General features: G+C 32.7%; 1 protein-coding gene across 11 annotated transcripts in view; it reads right to left on the bottom strand.

Annotated features, from left to right (window-relative positions):
- Positions 1 to 1,433: 1,433 nt before the first annotated feature.
- The window catches only part of LOC110018664, a 75,882-nt gene continuing 60,056 nt past the window's right edge, over positions 1,434 to 17,259 (bottom strand). For 3 of the 11 annotated variants that reach the window (XM_020716042.1, XM_020716048.1, XM_020716049.1), the window contains exons 12-19: positions 13,682 to 13,853; positions 13,572 to 13,609; positions 8,594 to 8,663; positions 8,434 to 8,511; positions 8,305 to 8,330; positions 7,466 to 8,225; positions 7,285 to 7,378; positions 6,897 to 7,117 (exon numbers count right to left, since the gene is read on the bottom strand). In XM_020716042.1, coding sequence (XP_020571701.1) covers positions 6,965 to 7,117; positions 7,285 to 7,378; positions 7,466 to 8,225; positions 8,305 to 8,330; positions 8,434 to 8,511; positions 8,594 to 8,663; positions 13,572 to 13,609; positions 13,682 to 13,853 — 1,391 coding nt within the window. In that variant the 3' untranslated portion in view covers positions 6,897 to 6,964. Of the gene's footprint in view, positions 1,990 to 6,271; positions 6,310 to 6,896; positions 7,118 to 7,284; positions 7,386 to 7,465; positions 8,226 to 8,304; positions 8,331 to 8,433; positions 8,512 to 8,593; positions 8,664 to 13,571; positions 13,610 to 13,681; positions 13,854 to 17,259 lie in introns of those variants that run through there. The other 8 variants (XM_020716043.1, XM_020716046.1, XM_020716044.1 and 5 more) reach the window with 8 other exon arrangements.

Below are 17,259 nucleotides of genomic sequence, written 5' to 3'. Positions count from 1 at the left end.
TAAAGAATTAAATAAATGAATTTCTTGCGTCCACTTAAAATTTGTCCATTTAAATTAACTAACATGTGATAATTTATTTATATAATAATACCTCTATAACCGGAAGACTATAACAAAATTCTAGTCTGTATTTTTCAAAATTTTATTAAACCCTTCAAGATTTTAAACATCGAAAAGTATCGAGAATTTATTTGTTTTATTTTTTGTTGGATATTAAATTAATTATATAATTGAATTAAATTTAAGAGAAATTTAAGTTATTTTCTCATATAAAAAAAATTAAATGTTGCCTTAGATGTGAAGTCATCAAAACATGAACAAAATCTATTAGGTGTAAAGAATGGTACGGACACTACTTTGTTGGCGCCATGTCCCAATCGCATGGCATGGCGCAAGCATTAACTCATACTTTATTTGACGGAAAGAACAATAAAATTTGTTTATCTTTAATGCACCTTAACAAGTGATCTGCAGTGCTAACAACGACATATGGAGGTCATGGGTATGCTCTAATTAGTTTAAATCATGTAATTAATACTTAATTTAATAAATTTATATTTTTTTTTAAATTAAGCCCGTGGTCATGCACCTTTTGCATGTGGATAATTTTAATTTGGCGACCGTACGCAGCTCTGCGTATGGTTGTCGAAGTGAAAAATTGTTCGCTAACCATTCACGTAAGTGTACATATCGATCAAGTAACAAATAAATTAGAGCCCGAGTTATCGATCACACAAGAATATTAAGTCTTGAGTTAGGTTAAATATCAAATTAATAAGCTAAAACTTTTATCCAATGCTTAAGCTTAATTTTTTAAATATAAGTAATCAATGCAAAGAAGAAGATTTATGTTTTTAGGTTCTCAACATTTTCACACAAGATTTCCTTGAATTAGTATTTTTAGTGAGCTTTAAGTTTTACAAAATATCAAAAATGTTATTGACAATCAAGGGTAAATCACTCCATACCTTTTTTTGTGTTTTTAAGAAGCATGTGGGATTCCCATCATAGTTTAGTGGCACAAACCATGCAAAAATCACAAGAATTCCATATACTTCAAAAGATTGCACTTCCTAAATAGTAATATGCATATTATCTCATAGGAATGTGAGTATCTAACGGTTCCACTAATTCTTCTGAAATTTTCTAGATCGCGATAAATTTTAACAACCAAATGGCCAATTTGATAGAAAACTAAATATAGAAGGTTAACACATCAATTGAATCTCAAGAAAATATGGACATCACTTTGATTAACTTAAAAGCCTAATTTAAATATTAATCCAAAAGGAATGAAAATTTAGTTGCAAGCCATCACAAACACAACTCAAAAGTTATAACTTTATAACAAAGTGTATGAAAAACTATGGGGAAAAAAGAACACTTGGACTATGCTTCACACAATCAGTTGAAATTCTCCTTTCAAAGCGCTCCTTAATCTTCTTCTCACTCCCCAACACCCAATACGTGCACTACCTTAGTATACAAACACTATGACCACTAGACACTCTCTATGACAACTTACAAGTGTCTACACGAGTCAACTGATCACAACACCAAATTTTAAACTTTAATAATTGTTTCTATTGCGGTTGTCGCACCGCAGTTTTGTGGTTATGGAACTGCAGCTCTGGGCTTGGGACTATGGTGCTCAAGGTCAGACATTGAACTCCCTATTTTATGATAAATTATTTTGGTGGCAATGGCCATGTGGAACTCTAGAAGATGACATTAAACGATGAAGTTGAGGCTCTGAATATTTAGCTTTGAACTTTGTGTTCTTTGATTTTTCTTCTTCTCATATCTTCAATGGCGTAAATGTGTTGGATCATATGGTGTTGTGGCGCTGGATTTGAGCACTTATGTGTTGCTATCGGGAAAAAAAAATCATATTCGGATACTCATCACGATGCCTAAGACCAAAGCTACGAGATGCGGCGTTGTATTTAATTTCTCCAGCATCTCTTATATCCATCTACAGGGTCTTTCCTGCACAAAAAATATATAAACTTATGTAGTATATGAAATTAAATATAAAAGAAGACATCTTTATGCAAGTTTTTTTTTTTTTTTTGGTTTGTCTTGCACAACAACAAGCTCAAAGTATGAATTTTATCTTAAACTTCTTCAAACTAGCCCAAGGAAAATATTCACACAAGATAATCATTTGTAGGCATGATAAAATGGCATATTTCTTGCCTTAAAAATCCTATATACCACTAAACTTTATATAAAAAGAAAGGATTTCATGTCAAGAAAACCAGTGTTCATTATTTCATATAGAAGCATTAAGTTTCTTGGTTGTTTTTGAAAATTGTAGTAGAAACTCTTTGACAAAACACTTAAATGTTAATATGTATTATGTACATAAATTTATGTGTGATTTCAAATAATAATTAAAAACCAAGGGAATTTCTTAAGATTTCTAGTTGGAGAAAGCCTATTAAATTATAGTCTAACCTTATCTTAGAGTTTAAAATTAATTAATAAATAAATAAATCCTTCAAATGCGTCTTTACCAACATATATATTGATTATGCTGTATTTGTTGATCGTTTTCTTAGTTACATGCTTAATATTAAGAAATAAAACATATATTGATTGATGCGTGCTAGAAAATTCGCGGCAGCAGAGTAGTAGATTATCGTTTTAACGTGGTACGAAGAATCATCACACACTCAGAAAAGAGAGAGCAACTAATAATGACACCGGGAGGTTTTACGTGGAAAATCCGGAAAGGAAAAAACCACAGTGTTTGATTCAGCTGAAGAGTTCCACTATAAAAAAATAATTACAGTTGCAACCATTTGTCAACTAATAATAGGGTTACTACGTTTTTCCAAATTACAACGTCAAGATGATGATGAATTTGTTGCTAGGAATGAGTGATGACCGATAGGGATTGGTGACGTCCGACCGGTGATGGTCGATGGTGGTTGGCAGTGATCGAAGACGGTCGATGGTGGTCGACGAAGATTGGTGGTGATCGACAACGGTTGTTAGTAGTCGACAAAGATTGGAGGTGATTGACGGTGGTTAACGAAAGTCAGTAATGGTCAACGAAAGTCAACGCTAGTCGACGACGATAGGCGAAAGCCGACAACAGTTGGTTGTGGTCGACGATAATGGTGTTGGACTTCAGCTCATTCTCAAAGCTTCAAAATCTTCCTCAGATCTCAAACTCCGCCCCCAATCTCATGAGAGAGGTGGGGCTCTATTTATAGTGTTCTAAGTGCAATTAATGCAAAAATATGAACCACTTTGATCAAACAGCTTCCTTTGATCAGGCGATACTTAATGGACATTTGAGTGCCTTAACGATGTCGGAATTGAGCAATCTTGCGCTCGCTGGATTCATCTTGTCGAGATGCTCGTTCGTTTGACCTCCTAATATGTCCGTAAAACATCTAAGAGTGGTTTAATGACTTGATCCGAGCTTGATTTGACTCAAATTGGACTAATTTTTGATATCATTGAGCTGTTCTAGTTTAGTCTGTCAATTTGATTGAGTGCTAAAATCAGAGATTTGGAAAACTTTTTATCAATGTTTGAATATTTCTTGCCCAAAAGATTGTCTCGAGATCTGTGCTATGCCTTCAGATTCATGACAAATGATGAAAATTTGTTGGAGTCCTTTCATCAATGACTATAAAACTAGAATAAATGCATATATGAATTCTTAAGAATACAATTCCGCTAATTACATTTTTGTGTGTACATAAAACTCTTTATATATTGGACCTAAAAAATTTGCCCATCTCTACACCTAATAAACTTATTAGAAAGATAAACACTAAAGCTTATATAAGATATTTGCTATAGAATTCAACTTACTCCTCTTATGAAGTCAAATATCTTTTCCATATTAAGTTATGTTTAAGTTATTATTATTACTTATAGCTATTTCTTTAGCATGAATGTACTCTTTCATTTTAGCAATAGTTGTGACTAGCTTGCTATTAATCATAACTTAACATAAGATTGATCAAATAATGATAGATGGTAACATTTTATTCATTAGCATGGATGTCTCCTTTTTAGCGACACGTGGATGATTTACATTGCTTCTACCAATTTGTTAAAAGATTATCAAAATTTCAATTCTCATAGAATAGTTCTTCTTATTGGTATCCTACTAAATATTAAATAGATTTATCATTAAAAAATTTTTAGTATGCTTATTTGTTAAGGCATTTAAGTTTTTCCTTTGTTAAGACATCTTTATCTTTGTTTAACAATTGTAAAAACTATTAATAACCTAAACATGTTATTCTTATAATCCTTAATTTAAACTAAATTTTGATAAATGAGTTTTATTTTACTCGTAGCATTTTCAATCATTACAAATGTACGGGATTATATGGTAGTGATAAGAAGATCGAGTAAATATCACTTCGATATTTCCTTCTTTATCTCATAATTTTCAGTTATTGATCTCATATATTTCCTTTCATGAAGTTGCCATCTACTATTCAAGTGAGTCTAATATCTAGTTGTGGATATCTTGGATATATTGATAACTCAACATGATCTCGCCATATACGATCTCTTCATGTAGGTATTTATAATAATCCAATGACGAAGGAGCCTATGCAACAAAAAAAAGGATTTCAAAATACATGTGCTAGCCACATTATTGATCATGAAAATCATCCAAAACCTATTTGGATTAAAAAAAAAAAAAATCTTTAAGGTCTTTAAGGTGAGCTTACCACCCTTACATGGAGGACCTATTTCTTGAAATAGAAAGGAAAAAATACTAGTAATAAAATAAAATCAAGGAATGTCAAAAACGAAAATCTAGCATGTCAATCTTCATCTTCTTAGGAGAATTGAATACCTTGCTAGTCAAGATGGGTTCCCATTCACCCTCAAATAGATATAGACCACCAAAAAGAATTATAATGTTCCAATGGCTCCAAAATTGGTACTTGAAAAGAGGAAAATAAAAATATAAATTTCATCATTTGTTACGCCCTATTATAACCCCTTCAGCTCACAGGGGCTGCTGAAATTATGACAGACGTGATGATTTCGTAAGCTAGAAGAAACATTCTTTTAAGGCAACCAGAAAGAGTTCTCATGTGCCAACAAAGTGGATGATGTGTAAGTAAAGTGGATTAGTTGTTGATGTGAAAATTAAAAATAATTGGTTGATATATATATGGCTGCCCTGAAGGATTAGCTGTTGATGAGAGGCCCAGCGTAGATGTGAGAGTTAAAAACTGCTTCTCTTCTATTTTTTGGGACATTTTCATACATATTGCACAATTCTTATGTATATACGCATCAAAGTTTTTTATGTTTACATTCATAACACTTAAATTTTTAATATTGCATTAAAATATCACTCTCGTTTACTATATAAAAGTGAAATTCACATTTTCATCCATACACCAAAATATTGAAAATGCAAATATGAAAATAGGCGTTAAATATATAAATACGTACGCATGTAATGCATACAGTAATAAGTGGGCTGTCTGAGTTTATTCTTGTTATTTTTAATTTTTAAATCTTCTAATTGAAACATCATTAAATGATTTTTTTTTATCGTCTTAAAATTATTATTTTTATTAATTTATGCAGTAAATGATTAAAAGATACTAAACATACCTTTAAAATCGAAATAATAAAAAATAAAAGTAATTTAAGAAAAAAAGGGTTACTATTTTGGAGTGTGGGAGATGGTGCAAGTTAAAATCTCTCCATCACTAATTAACTATTAAATTGCTAGCTTGAAAGAATCCGGCTAGAATTTTAGATTGACTTTGTCACTAGATATTAATCTCTTAAAGGCACATGTATTATTCAATGTACAAGAGAAAAAAAAATGCTTATATAGTCTGCTAAAATGATCTTCCCAGCATAGATGCGCTATTCTAATGCACCGATTAGTCACAAAAAGCAAAGCTGATAGAGCTATTGACTTCACAGCTATACCATGATCAGATATGAATAGGAATAATTTCTCATAGAAAGTGGAGAAAAAATAATAGATTTTTATTCCACCAATATCAAATTGAAACAAATTAATCCAAAATACATAAAGATAATCCCTTACAATTCGAGAGGCAGGCGATCTCTCCAAAATCCTACAATTCAAAGTAGAAAATCTCTCACCAGCCCTAAATCCTAAGACTCGTAACCACAATCTCATACACAACACTAACCCTAAGACTCACAAACCACAATCTCATACACAACACTAACCCTAAAAATATTAATCATATTTATATCCTACAATAATAAATAATAAAATACTAAATTACCCTTTTACTAATAAAATATTAAATTCCCCTTGAACACCTGCATGACATAATCATAAATAGGATATTTAGCCCACCAACTTCTTATGCAAATTGTATTTTTGTTCTTATTATATAAAAGCTACACAAGAAATGTTCTAACATCGTCTTCATTTTTAACTGGTAAGCCAAACTGTTGGCCTCAAAATAATTATATCATATTTAAAAATTTTGAAAGCTTCAATAATGTAAGTCAAGAAAAAACTAAAGGTCATTTGAAATGTGAGTAGTGTTTGTCATCACCAAATTGATTCTAGCCAGAGGAAGCCTAAGAAGCAAAATAACTGTCAAATTTCATTTGAAACATAAGTTTTGATGTTAACTCATCTATTATGGTTTCTGAATTAAAAATCATCAGGCTGCATCACCAGTATATAAGCGTATACGGAGTATGTTTGGAACCAAGCTGATCAGGCATAGATGAGCTTAGTCTCTCTTTTAAAACTTTTTTAATCGAGTTTGGTGGCGAACTGAAAGGCCAATATATTACAAATTTTATTCCCAATTTAGACATGCATAAGAACTGAAAGGCCACTATCGTTAAAGAATACTAGTTCATATTCAATACTCTAACGTTTGCTGATTACTTTTTTGGCCATATAAGATTCCCAAAAAGAAAAAAAGAATGACTAAACAAAAGCTATATTATACCTTCTTTATATCCTTTCCAGAAGCTTCCAAGAGTACCTTTTGCACGCATAAAAGTTGAAGCACATAACTTTGAAGCATGACCTGATAAGATGCATCACCATTACCGCCACATTCACTCTGTTCTTTCTTGATTTCAGGATCAAAAGTCGATTTAGATTCTACAAAACAAAACCAAAGCAAAATGATTATTTTCTTTTAAGCATAAGACAAAAATTGATAAAGTGATAGCATTATAACAAAATTTTAACACTCAGACATCTATAAAAAATTTACAGCTCAAACAGAAAGAACAAACACAAAAATGAGAAAGAAAGAATTGAGGAACCTTCGTTGCTTGGATGGGATGGTACTGGTGAATTTCCTTGAAATTGATTACTGGAAACAGAATGGAGCACGGTAATAACTTCATCAATCTAACGCTAAATCCTTGGATGTTATAATGCTATCAAATAGTTTATCACACACCAAAATATGACATAAATTCATTGTCAGCGTCTGGTACTTACAGTTTACTATGAACATAGTTCTGTATCTGAGTAGGAAGTTCTTCCATCACAGTTGGAATTGCTTCAGTTTGCTCAACAGAATTTTCAATTCTTTGACTATCCGAAGGATGTGGACATTTATTTTTTGATTCCTCATTTTCAGTAACTTTGCTTAAAATTTCTGCCTCTGCGGCGCTTTCAGCATTTCCTGAAGACGTGGATCTCTTTTCATAATCCTTTGGCTGTGGCTTCCCAGAACTGCCTCTATCTTCATTATATTCCTGATACTTGGGCAGACGATCTTTGAAGAAGTCTCCACCACTTGAAGAAAATCGACCAAGACATTTAGCTTTTGTTGTAGGCTTCATTGGCATATGTAAATCGAACTCAAAAGATGTATTTTTTCTAAACATTTCATTCTGATCGATGAAATCATTGGTAGCATCACGCTCAGAAGGAATTTTAAAATTGAACTTGGACGTGGGGAATGGATCGAAATGTTCATCTTGAAACATCGCTTCATAACCAGAAGTTGAAGTACTTCTCATTCTGTAGCTGCTGAAGGGATTGGATATAAATATGTTATCATCATCTGTCCTCTCAAATGCAGAGCTGCTGTTTTGTTTTTTTCCCCAGATTGCATCATCTAACCCTGTGAATATATTTTCACCTTGAGAAAACATTCCCACGGAATTCCATTGAAACTTATCACTAGGGTTTCTTTTGTTTTCCCCAAGTCCCATTGGATGTGTATCGAAATTGAGATTGTTTTTCTTCCTCACTGCAATGATGGTCACCGAACTAATGAAGTAAATATCGATCATTTGAATTTAATTATAAATGATTGACGACCAAAAAACCTGTGGCTGATGAGCTTAAATCTTCACTGCAAAGGCAGCATAAAAAAGTGAGATGCATCAAAATCTTTGATGAAGAACTTTCAGGAAACACAGTAGGCTTAAATAAAATTGCAACTAAGGGCAGTAAACCTTAATATATTTAAGTTATCTTGAGAATCTTCTGTTGATAAAAAGCTCCATGTCGGTGGCTTCAACATCCCATCAGCACTGGTATCATCAGTAAAAGCATCGTACCACTAGCATCAGAAATACAGTGCTTAATAAAAAGGTTCCAACATTGTGATGATACCTTTCCCAGATAAACGATGGGCTGCCCTCTTTTTCTGGTGTTGAGTGCATAAAATAAGGAGTAGACGTTGCTGGCCTCCAAATAAATATTACCAAGTAAGAACCAAGAAATATAAATATTCAAATTATTGCAAACTGCAATTTATTCTTTGAGGGCGTGATTAGTGTTTTTTGTTAAAAATTTCGTAAACCCAACAAAAAATATATTGAATTCCCTTCACAAAAACCTAGTAACTCTGAGAAAGCCTTTTTTTAACCACACTTGATAAAACCTTCTTGGTTCATTTCTGAGTATTGGCATAAAAAATAGGGACACCTCACACAATGATGTAAGTAGTGCATGAGAATACAATTTAGAGCGATTAGTGTACAGATCAGAATGAAAGGTACACACGATTTTAACTCAAAACTTTGAGCTCATATTCTAGGCGAACTAATCATTGCTCTTGGCAAAAGAGTATGACAAATGAGAATTTTTTATTAATACAAAATCAACCATTGTTCCGATTAGGAGAGTAGATGTTTTAAATTCGACTAGTGTTAAGAAAGGCAGAGGTAGACTAGGAGGAAGACTTGGACTTGGGCTTATTGTATTAAAAATGATCTTAATTTACTAGAACTAAATGAAAATATGACACTAAATAGGACACAATGGAGAAAAAGGATTCATGTAGCCGACCCCACGTAGTGGGATTAAGGCTTTGTTGTTGTTGTTGTTGTACAAAATCAACCCTTGTGATAAAGTTTTACTGTATCTCTGCCACATAACTCTGACAAATTGGAATATACGAATGAAGCAAAGACTAAAAGAGAATCATACACATCACCCTGGCAACTCCGAGCTCAAGTACTCCAATATCACTTTAGGATAAGATCATCTCTCTATTGAGTTTTTCGTCATCAGTTAAAGCAATACAAAGTTCCTTGGTATTAGGTACAAGAAACGAATCGAAAAAATTTATGGGTTGATTACAAACTTGCATTCAATCATTATGGGTCTGTTTGGCATCAATTTTATCTTCTATTTTTAGTTTTATATTTTCTTTTGTTTTAAAAAACGTGTTTATTTAGTGTATTTTTGTTTTGTTCTTTTTTGAAAATAATCAACTTATTTTTAAAAAGAATCAAAATATCTCGTGTGTTTTGAGTGTTATTAAATACAACCACCAACCAAATAGGTTGTGTTTAAAATCAAAATATAAACAAAATAAAATAAAAAACAAAAACTATGAGTGACCCCAAATGATCCCTTAAGCTTATGGACCTTTATTTCATTTGCTTTCACTCAAATTCCTAGTATCTAAGCTGAGCTTGTGCATCCAATGCTAGGACAAAAATAATGGGAGCAAAGCAGAAGAAGACGTGAAATCAAAATAGCAAAAAAATGTATTAACAAGAGCACACACAATTTTGCATATATTGGTGAGAACCACCTATATCGAAGACCAAACTACTTCAAATATTTCATTAAGCTTCAAAATAGATGCACATCAAGTATTCTCTATAGAAAAACTTAGAAATAAGAATATCACTTAGTCTATATCAACAATTTGTAGGGATCACAACCACTTATTGTGAAGACAAGATAGCTGTGAAGAATAAGATACTGTTGCTACTAATACTCTCTTTGCTTCTCTGATGTAAAAGCTTAAACGAAAACTTCTCCTCACTAGCGTTTAAAGATTCTTATTCTAATTGAACTAAAACTAGCAATGTTTTTGATAAAGTAACAAAAGATTATGTTAATGCAAACATCAAGAAAAAAAAAAATCTCCATTTTAGTTCTTGACTGGCAACCCCTTTCCCCTCTCTGTCACACGTTCTCTAATTTCTTGTGATTATGGGACATCAAACTATCTTCTAAGGCTCTATTTATAGTGACAATAAAAGTGAATTTGCTGAAGAGTTTATTACAAGCTTCTACAAGATACTTAAATATATTTTAAATTCAATAGAAGATATCACAGGATCTCTCAATGCTAGTAAATGATCTCTTCAAAATACTTGCAGTAATACAGAAAATTCAAAATAACCTTATTTCCAACAAAAATGAATTAGTCAAAGCTCCATGTTTAAAGAGGAGATTCAAACATATATTGTGAAAATTTTATCATTAAAAAATTTTGTTCCGTCATTCAATAAACTCCCACTACAAAAATTCCAAATGGGTGAATTGAACTTAAAAGATGGGTAAACGATAGAAAAAGTCAAGCTTCAATTAATTTCTAAAATTAATTGCACTGATAAAAGAAAGTTGGCATATGTTTCTAGAAAACAAAACAGCTAATAATATCATTGTCTAATATAGGTCGTTTTTTCCAATCACATAGTGGATATCATGATTGGAGTAGTAATATTTTCAAGGTTAACTTTGAATGGTTATCATCAAGTAAGAATGTGTGAATTTAACGATAAGAAATATATCTTAAGAGTAAAAAGGATTATACAAGTGGTTGATAATATCTCTTAGATTAATTAATGCAGAAAATTCTCCTATAAGAATCACATTCTTCATCCTATTATTGGAAAATTAGAGTCTGCTTAGGGTGCCTGCAGCTTTTTAAAAGGTTGGTTGAAGCTGTGGTGGAAAAACCAACTTCTTAAAAAGCTACAATTTAAATTATAGAAAATATATTTTTTTTCAAAAAAATCACACATCAATTTTCTTATAGCCACTGCATTTTAACATGTCTGATTAAAAAAAGCAGTTTCCAACCACAGAAATTTCTAGAAAGCAGCACAAAAACAGTTCCCTAAACATAACTAAGGTGACGATTTGAATGTGAAGTATGCAGAAAGTTGTCTCAAACATAACTAGTCATGTATTTCAATGTTGCATACACATACACTAAAAAAGATCAACTTGCGCATTTTAGACCAATCTTTCAAGTTATAAAAAAAATAAATTATATCTAAACCTTGAAAGTCGCATCCTTTGCAATTTGGGATTTGTGATATCAAGTTAAAAAAAATTTGTAAATTAAAACCCATAAAACTAAAAGTTGCCATGATTTGACTAGATTCGATAGACGTTTACTAAGGAATTGACAATAATAATGATACCAAAAGAAAAATATGATTGAACAAAAATGGTTTATCATGAGTTTAAGGATATTAAAAAAAAAACCTTACCAATGCACTCGTGCTTAAATTAATGAATTTTCATGAAAAAACTTACCAGTGCACTCGTGCTTAAATTAATGAATTTTCATAAAATAATTAAGACAGGCTAATCATTGGAGAAAATTGAATGAAGCTGAGCAAACATATTCTAACTATGAATAAGAATTATCTGCAGTAGTACAAACTCTTAGATAATGGAGATGTTACTTTTGGCATAGAGAACTTAACTTTTTTTTGTAGGTGCATCCATACGTTAAGCAATCAACGCCCTAATAACTAGTTTTAATGTGTTCTATTAAGAGAGTGGTAATTAACCATAGGGACTTGTGATTATGAGAAACCTCAAACTTTAGATCTTAAATTCCTTATAGAATGAGGTCGAAATATTTAGGTAGTGTCTTATCTACTGTCTCATCTACTTTTTCAAAATTTAACCCAGAATTTCAACATAAAACTCTTTCTCATTAAACTTCGAAGGATGCCGAGGCAAAAATTTTCAGAGCCTGCAAAGTTAGGCATACACATTGTAAAATCATTGACGGAGTATGTATGCTTGGAGAAGCGTCATGTATGGCATGTATCTCAAGAAAATCTTATAATAATGTGATGTGAATTAATCAATTTAAGAGAGCAATTAACCATCAAGTGTATGTCCATAAAAATTTGTTTTCAGGAAACACATAGAACAACCTGGTAAGCTTAGAGATTTATTCCGCTAAGAAGGTGAGTACGTATTTACATTAAATGGAAACTAGCTACTTGGGTTACGATGAAATTATGTCGTGATTAAGATATGAAAAAAAAGGAGGAAGGAGAGATGTGCAATCCTAAACCCAAACATCCACCCACTGCTTCAATAAAAAAGAGTATACCAAGAGCATGTTGAAGTTTATTATAGTTATGTAGGATGGAGCCTAAAATTAGAGATAATTACAAAGCAACAAAAAATTTTAAGATAGGATTAAATAAAAAATTAATATTGAGTCCGTATCCTTTTTAATGAAATAAAATGCTAACAAAAAATTTTTAAAAATAAGTGCTTTGTATGCCATTTGATAGATGACAATTCTAAGTGATAGGACATCAACCAACATAAGTATAACAATAGAACAATGAAAAAAATGATTTGATGATGAAGCTTTTATATTATTATATGATACATAACTTTTGTGACTGTGATATTTAAATTTACCCAAAGGATAATAATATATGGGTGATATAGGTTTAAACATTTTGGATAAATTATGCAGAAGAATAGAGATATAGATGAGGAAATAACTTAAGAGTTAAAGATGGATTGTTCAAATAAAAATGTGTCTTGGAAGTACATTATGTGACAAGAGGGTATCATAAAATTTCTTATTAAGCCACAATAAGGTTGGAAATTTTATAAATATTTTCAAGTAGTTAGAAGAAAAAATGATGTTGATATCGAATTGAGTATAGCAAAAATAAAGGCATTAAGATAAATGTGAAGCAAAACATGGAATAATAATCAAGAATTTATTATTCTGCAAAAATGGTTAAAGTGACATCTATTGAAGATAAAATAATTGAGAATAACATTTGGCAGTTTAGATATGTACAATGAATGATAAACTCAATAGAAGAATAGATAAAATTAGTATCAGAAAATTAAATTAAGAATAAAGCCAAGGAAGCATGCACAGAACTTATTAACATAATTTATAAAGAATAAGATTTAACACTTCAGAGAAAACAACATAAATATTGTCCCGAACAATTATATTATAATTAAATTCGTCATAAAACAATGTTATCTTTTTCAAAAAATATAAGAAAGACCATTTCATTTAGCAAAAAAAAAAAATTATAAATTTAGGAAAGAAGAATACCCGAAGCCTCAAATATTTCATCCCCTTCCCACAAATTTCTGCATTTAAAATGAGGTCAGTACCATGACAAAAAATAGCTAATTGGTTAATTAACTCTTGACGCAACCAACCTGCTGCTGCCGAAAAAGGTATCTCTAACACCTATGTCAGATTGCTCAATTTTTTCAAACTTCTTAGTGGTTGGGTTCAGGAATGGATATCCCACAAAAGAAAATCTATTATTATGTGATGCCGCATCATAGCTATCCTCAATGAATTGCTTTCCCAAATATCCAAAGCTATCTAGTAGACATCAGAATTGTAAGTGTGTAGTTAAACAGTTGCGATACAAAATCTTCTTAAAATAAGATGAGCAAATGACAGATAAAGAAACATGATTATCACAATTGAAAAAGATTTTATTAAATTTAAGTCACAAGAGAATTTGAATGCCAGTCTTTAGAAAGTATTGCTTCAAAACAATAAAGGCTATATAACAATATAAGCATGGTTTTAACTTGTAAACATTTAAATATAAATATAATTGTATGTATGTATATATAGATATATATATCATACATACATACATACATACATACATACATACATACATACATACATACATACATACATACATACATACATACATACATACATACATACATACATATATATCTATATATATACATACATACATACATATATATATTTAAAAAAAAAGCCCAAGGGCAATTATATTAAAGAGAAAAGTGTACAGATAGATTGAATGATAGAGCTCAAATAGGCACCCAACCCAAACGGTACAACACAAAAAAAAAAAAAAAAAAATTTAAAAACCCAAAAGAAGATGGTACATATAAGATCAATCGGGTCGACCCAATTTAGTTATGCCTCTGCCTCTAGTTCTCGAAAGGAAACCAACTAATAAATTGGTGAGATGCGTACCATTGCCCGAGTTAACCAAAGTATCATCCATTAGATTCCTAAGCTAGTAGATCTCCATTCTTCTTTTTTCCTCCTGAAAGTGTAAACATGTCATTCATCATCCGAAGATTGTTGCTTATTCGGATGAGATGGTAGTGTAGCAGTAGAAAGATTGTCAATAGTTGTGCCCACAAGAGGTTCAAATGTATGTGAGGTAAGAGTTGTCGCCTCTACCCCTGATACTTCCTGAAGATGGGGAGCTGCAAGTTTCTCCTGATTATCAGTCCGTGTAGGTAGGGGTCCTTCAGTACTGCTTTCAATAGTGTTTAAAAGCGTAGGTTGCTTAGCAGGGTCATCCAACTTCTCATCGATCGCAGAAACAGTATTTTCAAGGAAAGGGTCCACAGGGGCAATAGAATCAGACACTAAATTCTGTCCTGTGATAGTTTTCTCTCCATGTGGAATAGATATATCCTTAGATCCATCCTTATTCACTAGATCTTTAGATTTTAAATTAGGATGAAGCTTATGACATTTATCAAGGGTATGCCCAAACATCTTACAATGAGAACAATAAGAAGGTCTATGCTCCATGACTATTTGTTGTAAATATTCATTATGAGTTGTGTCCAACTAGACTTCAATAACATCAGGTAAAGTAATATCTCTTTCCACAAGTATTTTGACCACAGAAGGTCTAGGTTTGGTAAGATTGAAAGTGGATAAATCTAGCTTCATAGGGTCCCCAAGTCTGACACCAATAGAGTAAAGAACCTGATGATGAAAAAAGTAAAGCTTGAGACCAGGTAGACTAAATCATACCGATACGGTAGGAGGTTCATGATACGGGTCACAATTTAGAGACCACTTAAGTAGTTTCACTGGTTTACTGACAATGTTAAGATATTTTTTTGGAGAAAATTCGAGTATAGTCTTCAGGCACAGTTAACTGAATCAACACATGTCTCCCATCCATGAGTCCTACCTTCCACTTTCCTGCTAATTTAAGATCATCAAAATTTTTCCTGATAACTTTCATAGGTAGCAGTCCCCACTGAAATTTTCCAATAAGACAAACTTGAATTTGTCAGTTATGGTTGAAATTTCTAACTCTGAGAAAAAAAGTTGTCTTCCCACTTTTCCTGCTTGCATTCTTAAGTAGCTTCATTGGTTTACCCGCAATGTTAAGATATTTTTTGGAGAAAATTCGAGTGTAGTCTTCAGACACAGTTAACTAAATCAATACATGTCTCCCATCCATGAGTCTCGCCTTTCACTTTCCTGTTAATTTAAGTCATCAAAACTTTTCCTGATAACTTTCATAGGTAGCAATCCCCACTGAAATTTTTCAATAAGAACAAACTTGAATTTATCAGTTAGCGTTGAAATTTCTAACTCTGAGAAAAAAAGTGCAGCCTTCACACTTTTTCCTGCTTGCATTCTTAATAAAGAGTCAGTCACATATACCATCACGATTCTCCGTATGACTTGAAAGGAAACAACCGTCGTCTCCCCTGAGGATTACCCACCACGTAGGCAAAAGAGATTTTATCAAGTTCCACCGAAGAAGACGGAAGCTCCATCACAACAAGGAGAAGCCCTGCCAAGTTGGGCTGAGGGAAAAAACGACGAGCTAATGAGGTTGGGGCGAAGCTGCGCAGAAGAAACGAACCGCAGATGTCGAAACCGCCGCGGCAATTTCAACAAACTGTAGCTCGACGAGGAAAGCAGCGCTGATAGAAACGAACCGAAGATGTCGAAACCGCCGCGGCAATTTCAACAAACTGTAGCTCGACGAGGAAAGCCGCGCTGAAAGACACGAACCACAGAAATGATGCGGAGGAGACGATGAAACCGAAGCCTTGCGTCGCTGGGCGCGAAGTATGAGACGACGATCGCAAAGGAGATTGACGAGCACAAAGTCCTTCATCGTTGTCGAGCACGGATTGGGCAAACCCTAACAGAGCAGTTCACCACCAACGTGTACTTTATATATATATGGAGGGCCCAAAAATGACACCCTGCCAACGCCAAAACCACAAGGGGTTCCAAAACTAGAAAATACATTAAAGTACATTAGAGACGTAATGTAAAAGTCTAAAAATGTTGAAATACATAGTATCAGGTACCTAGAGAGCAACCCAATTTAGTTTTCCCTCTGTCTCTTGTTCTAAGGAAGGAGCAAACTAATAAGTTGGTAAGATGATTGTCATTGTCAGTAGTAACCAATGTATCATCAAAAATGTTGCCGAGCTGGAGTCAGCCTTCATTCTTTTTCTTCCTCCTGGAATAGACCTATCATTCCTCTTTCGAGGATTGGGTCTTCTGATCTTGTTCTAAAGTGTGTTGGAGATGTGCAGATAGTTGAATATTAGAAGCAACTACATGTTGTATTGGTTGATCTGTTATTGGATCAAAAAAGTCCTCTCGTGCTTCTTGACATGTATGTGAGTTTTCTTCAAAAATAGTGGGTGGTATAAGCATAACTGAATCTGTAGTTGTAGTATGTTGTTCTTCTTCAGGAACTGCGGTGTTGGGAAGAGGATCGGGTTGAATCTTCTCAACAAGAATAATAGGTGGTTGTTCTTTAGCAATATTCGACCTTAAATGAGAATGCAAACGATAACAAATAGTAGAGTTGTGACCAAACATACTACAATGAGAGCAATCTACAAGGTGTGATTCGATTTCAACCTTTTGTCAATGCCCGTTGTGAGTGGTTCCAATCCACACCTCATCCGGAGCTAGTTGAGTGATATCCCTCTAGTTGAGTGATATCCCTCTC

Source organism: Phalaenopsis equestris, unplaced genomic scaffold (assembly GCF_001263595.1).
Source record: "Phalaenopsis equestris unplaced genomic scaffold, ASM126359v1 Scaffold000030, whole genome shotgun sequence".
NCBI lineage: Eukaryota > Viridiplantae > Streptophyta > Magnoliopsida > Asparagales > Orchidaceae > Phalaenopsis > Phalaenopsis equestris.
This window is presented reverse-complemented; position numbering and strand designations above follow the sequence as displayed.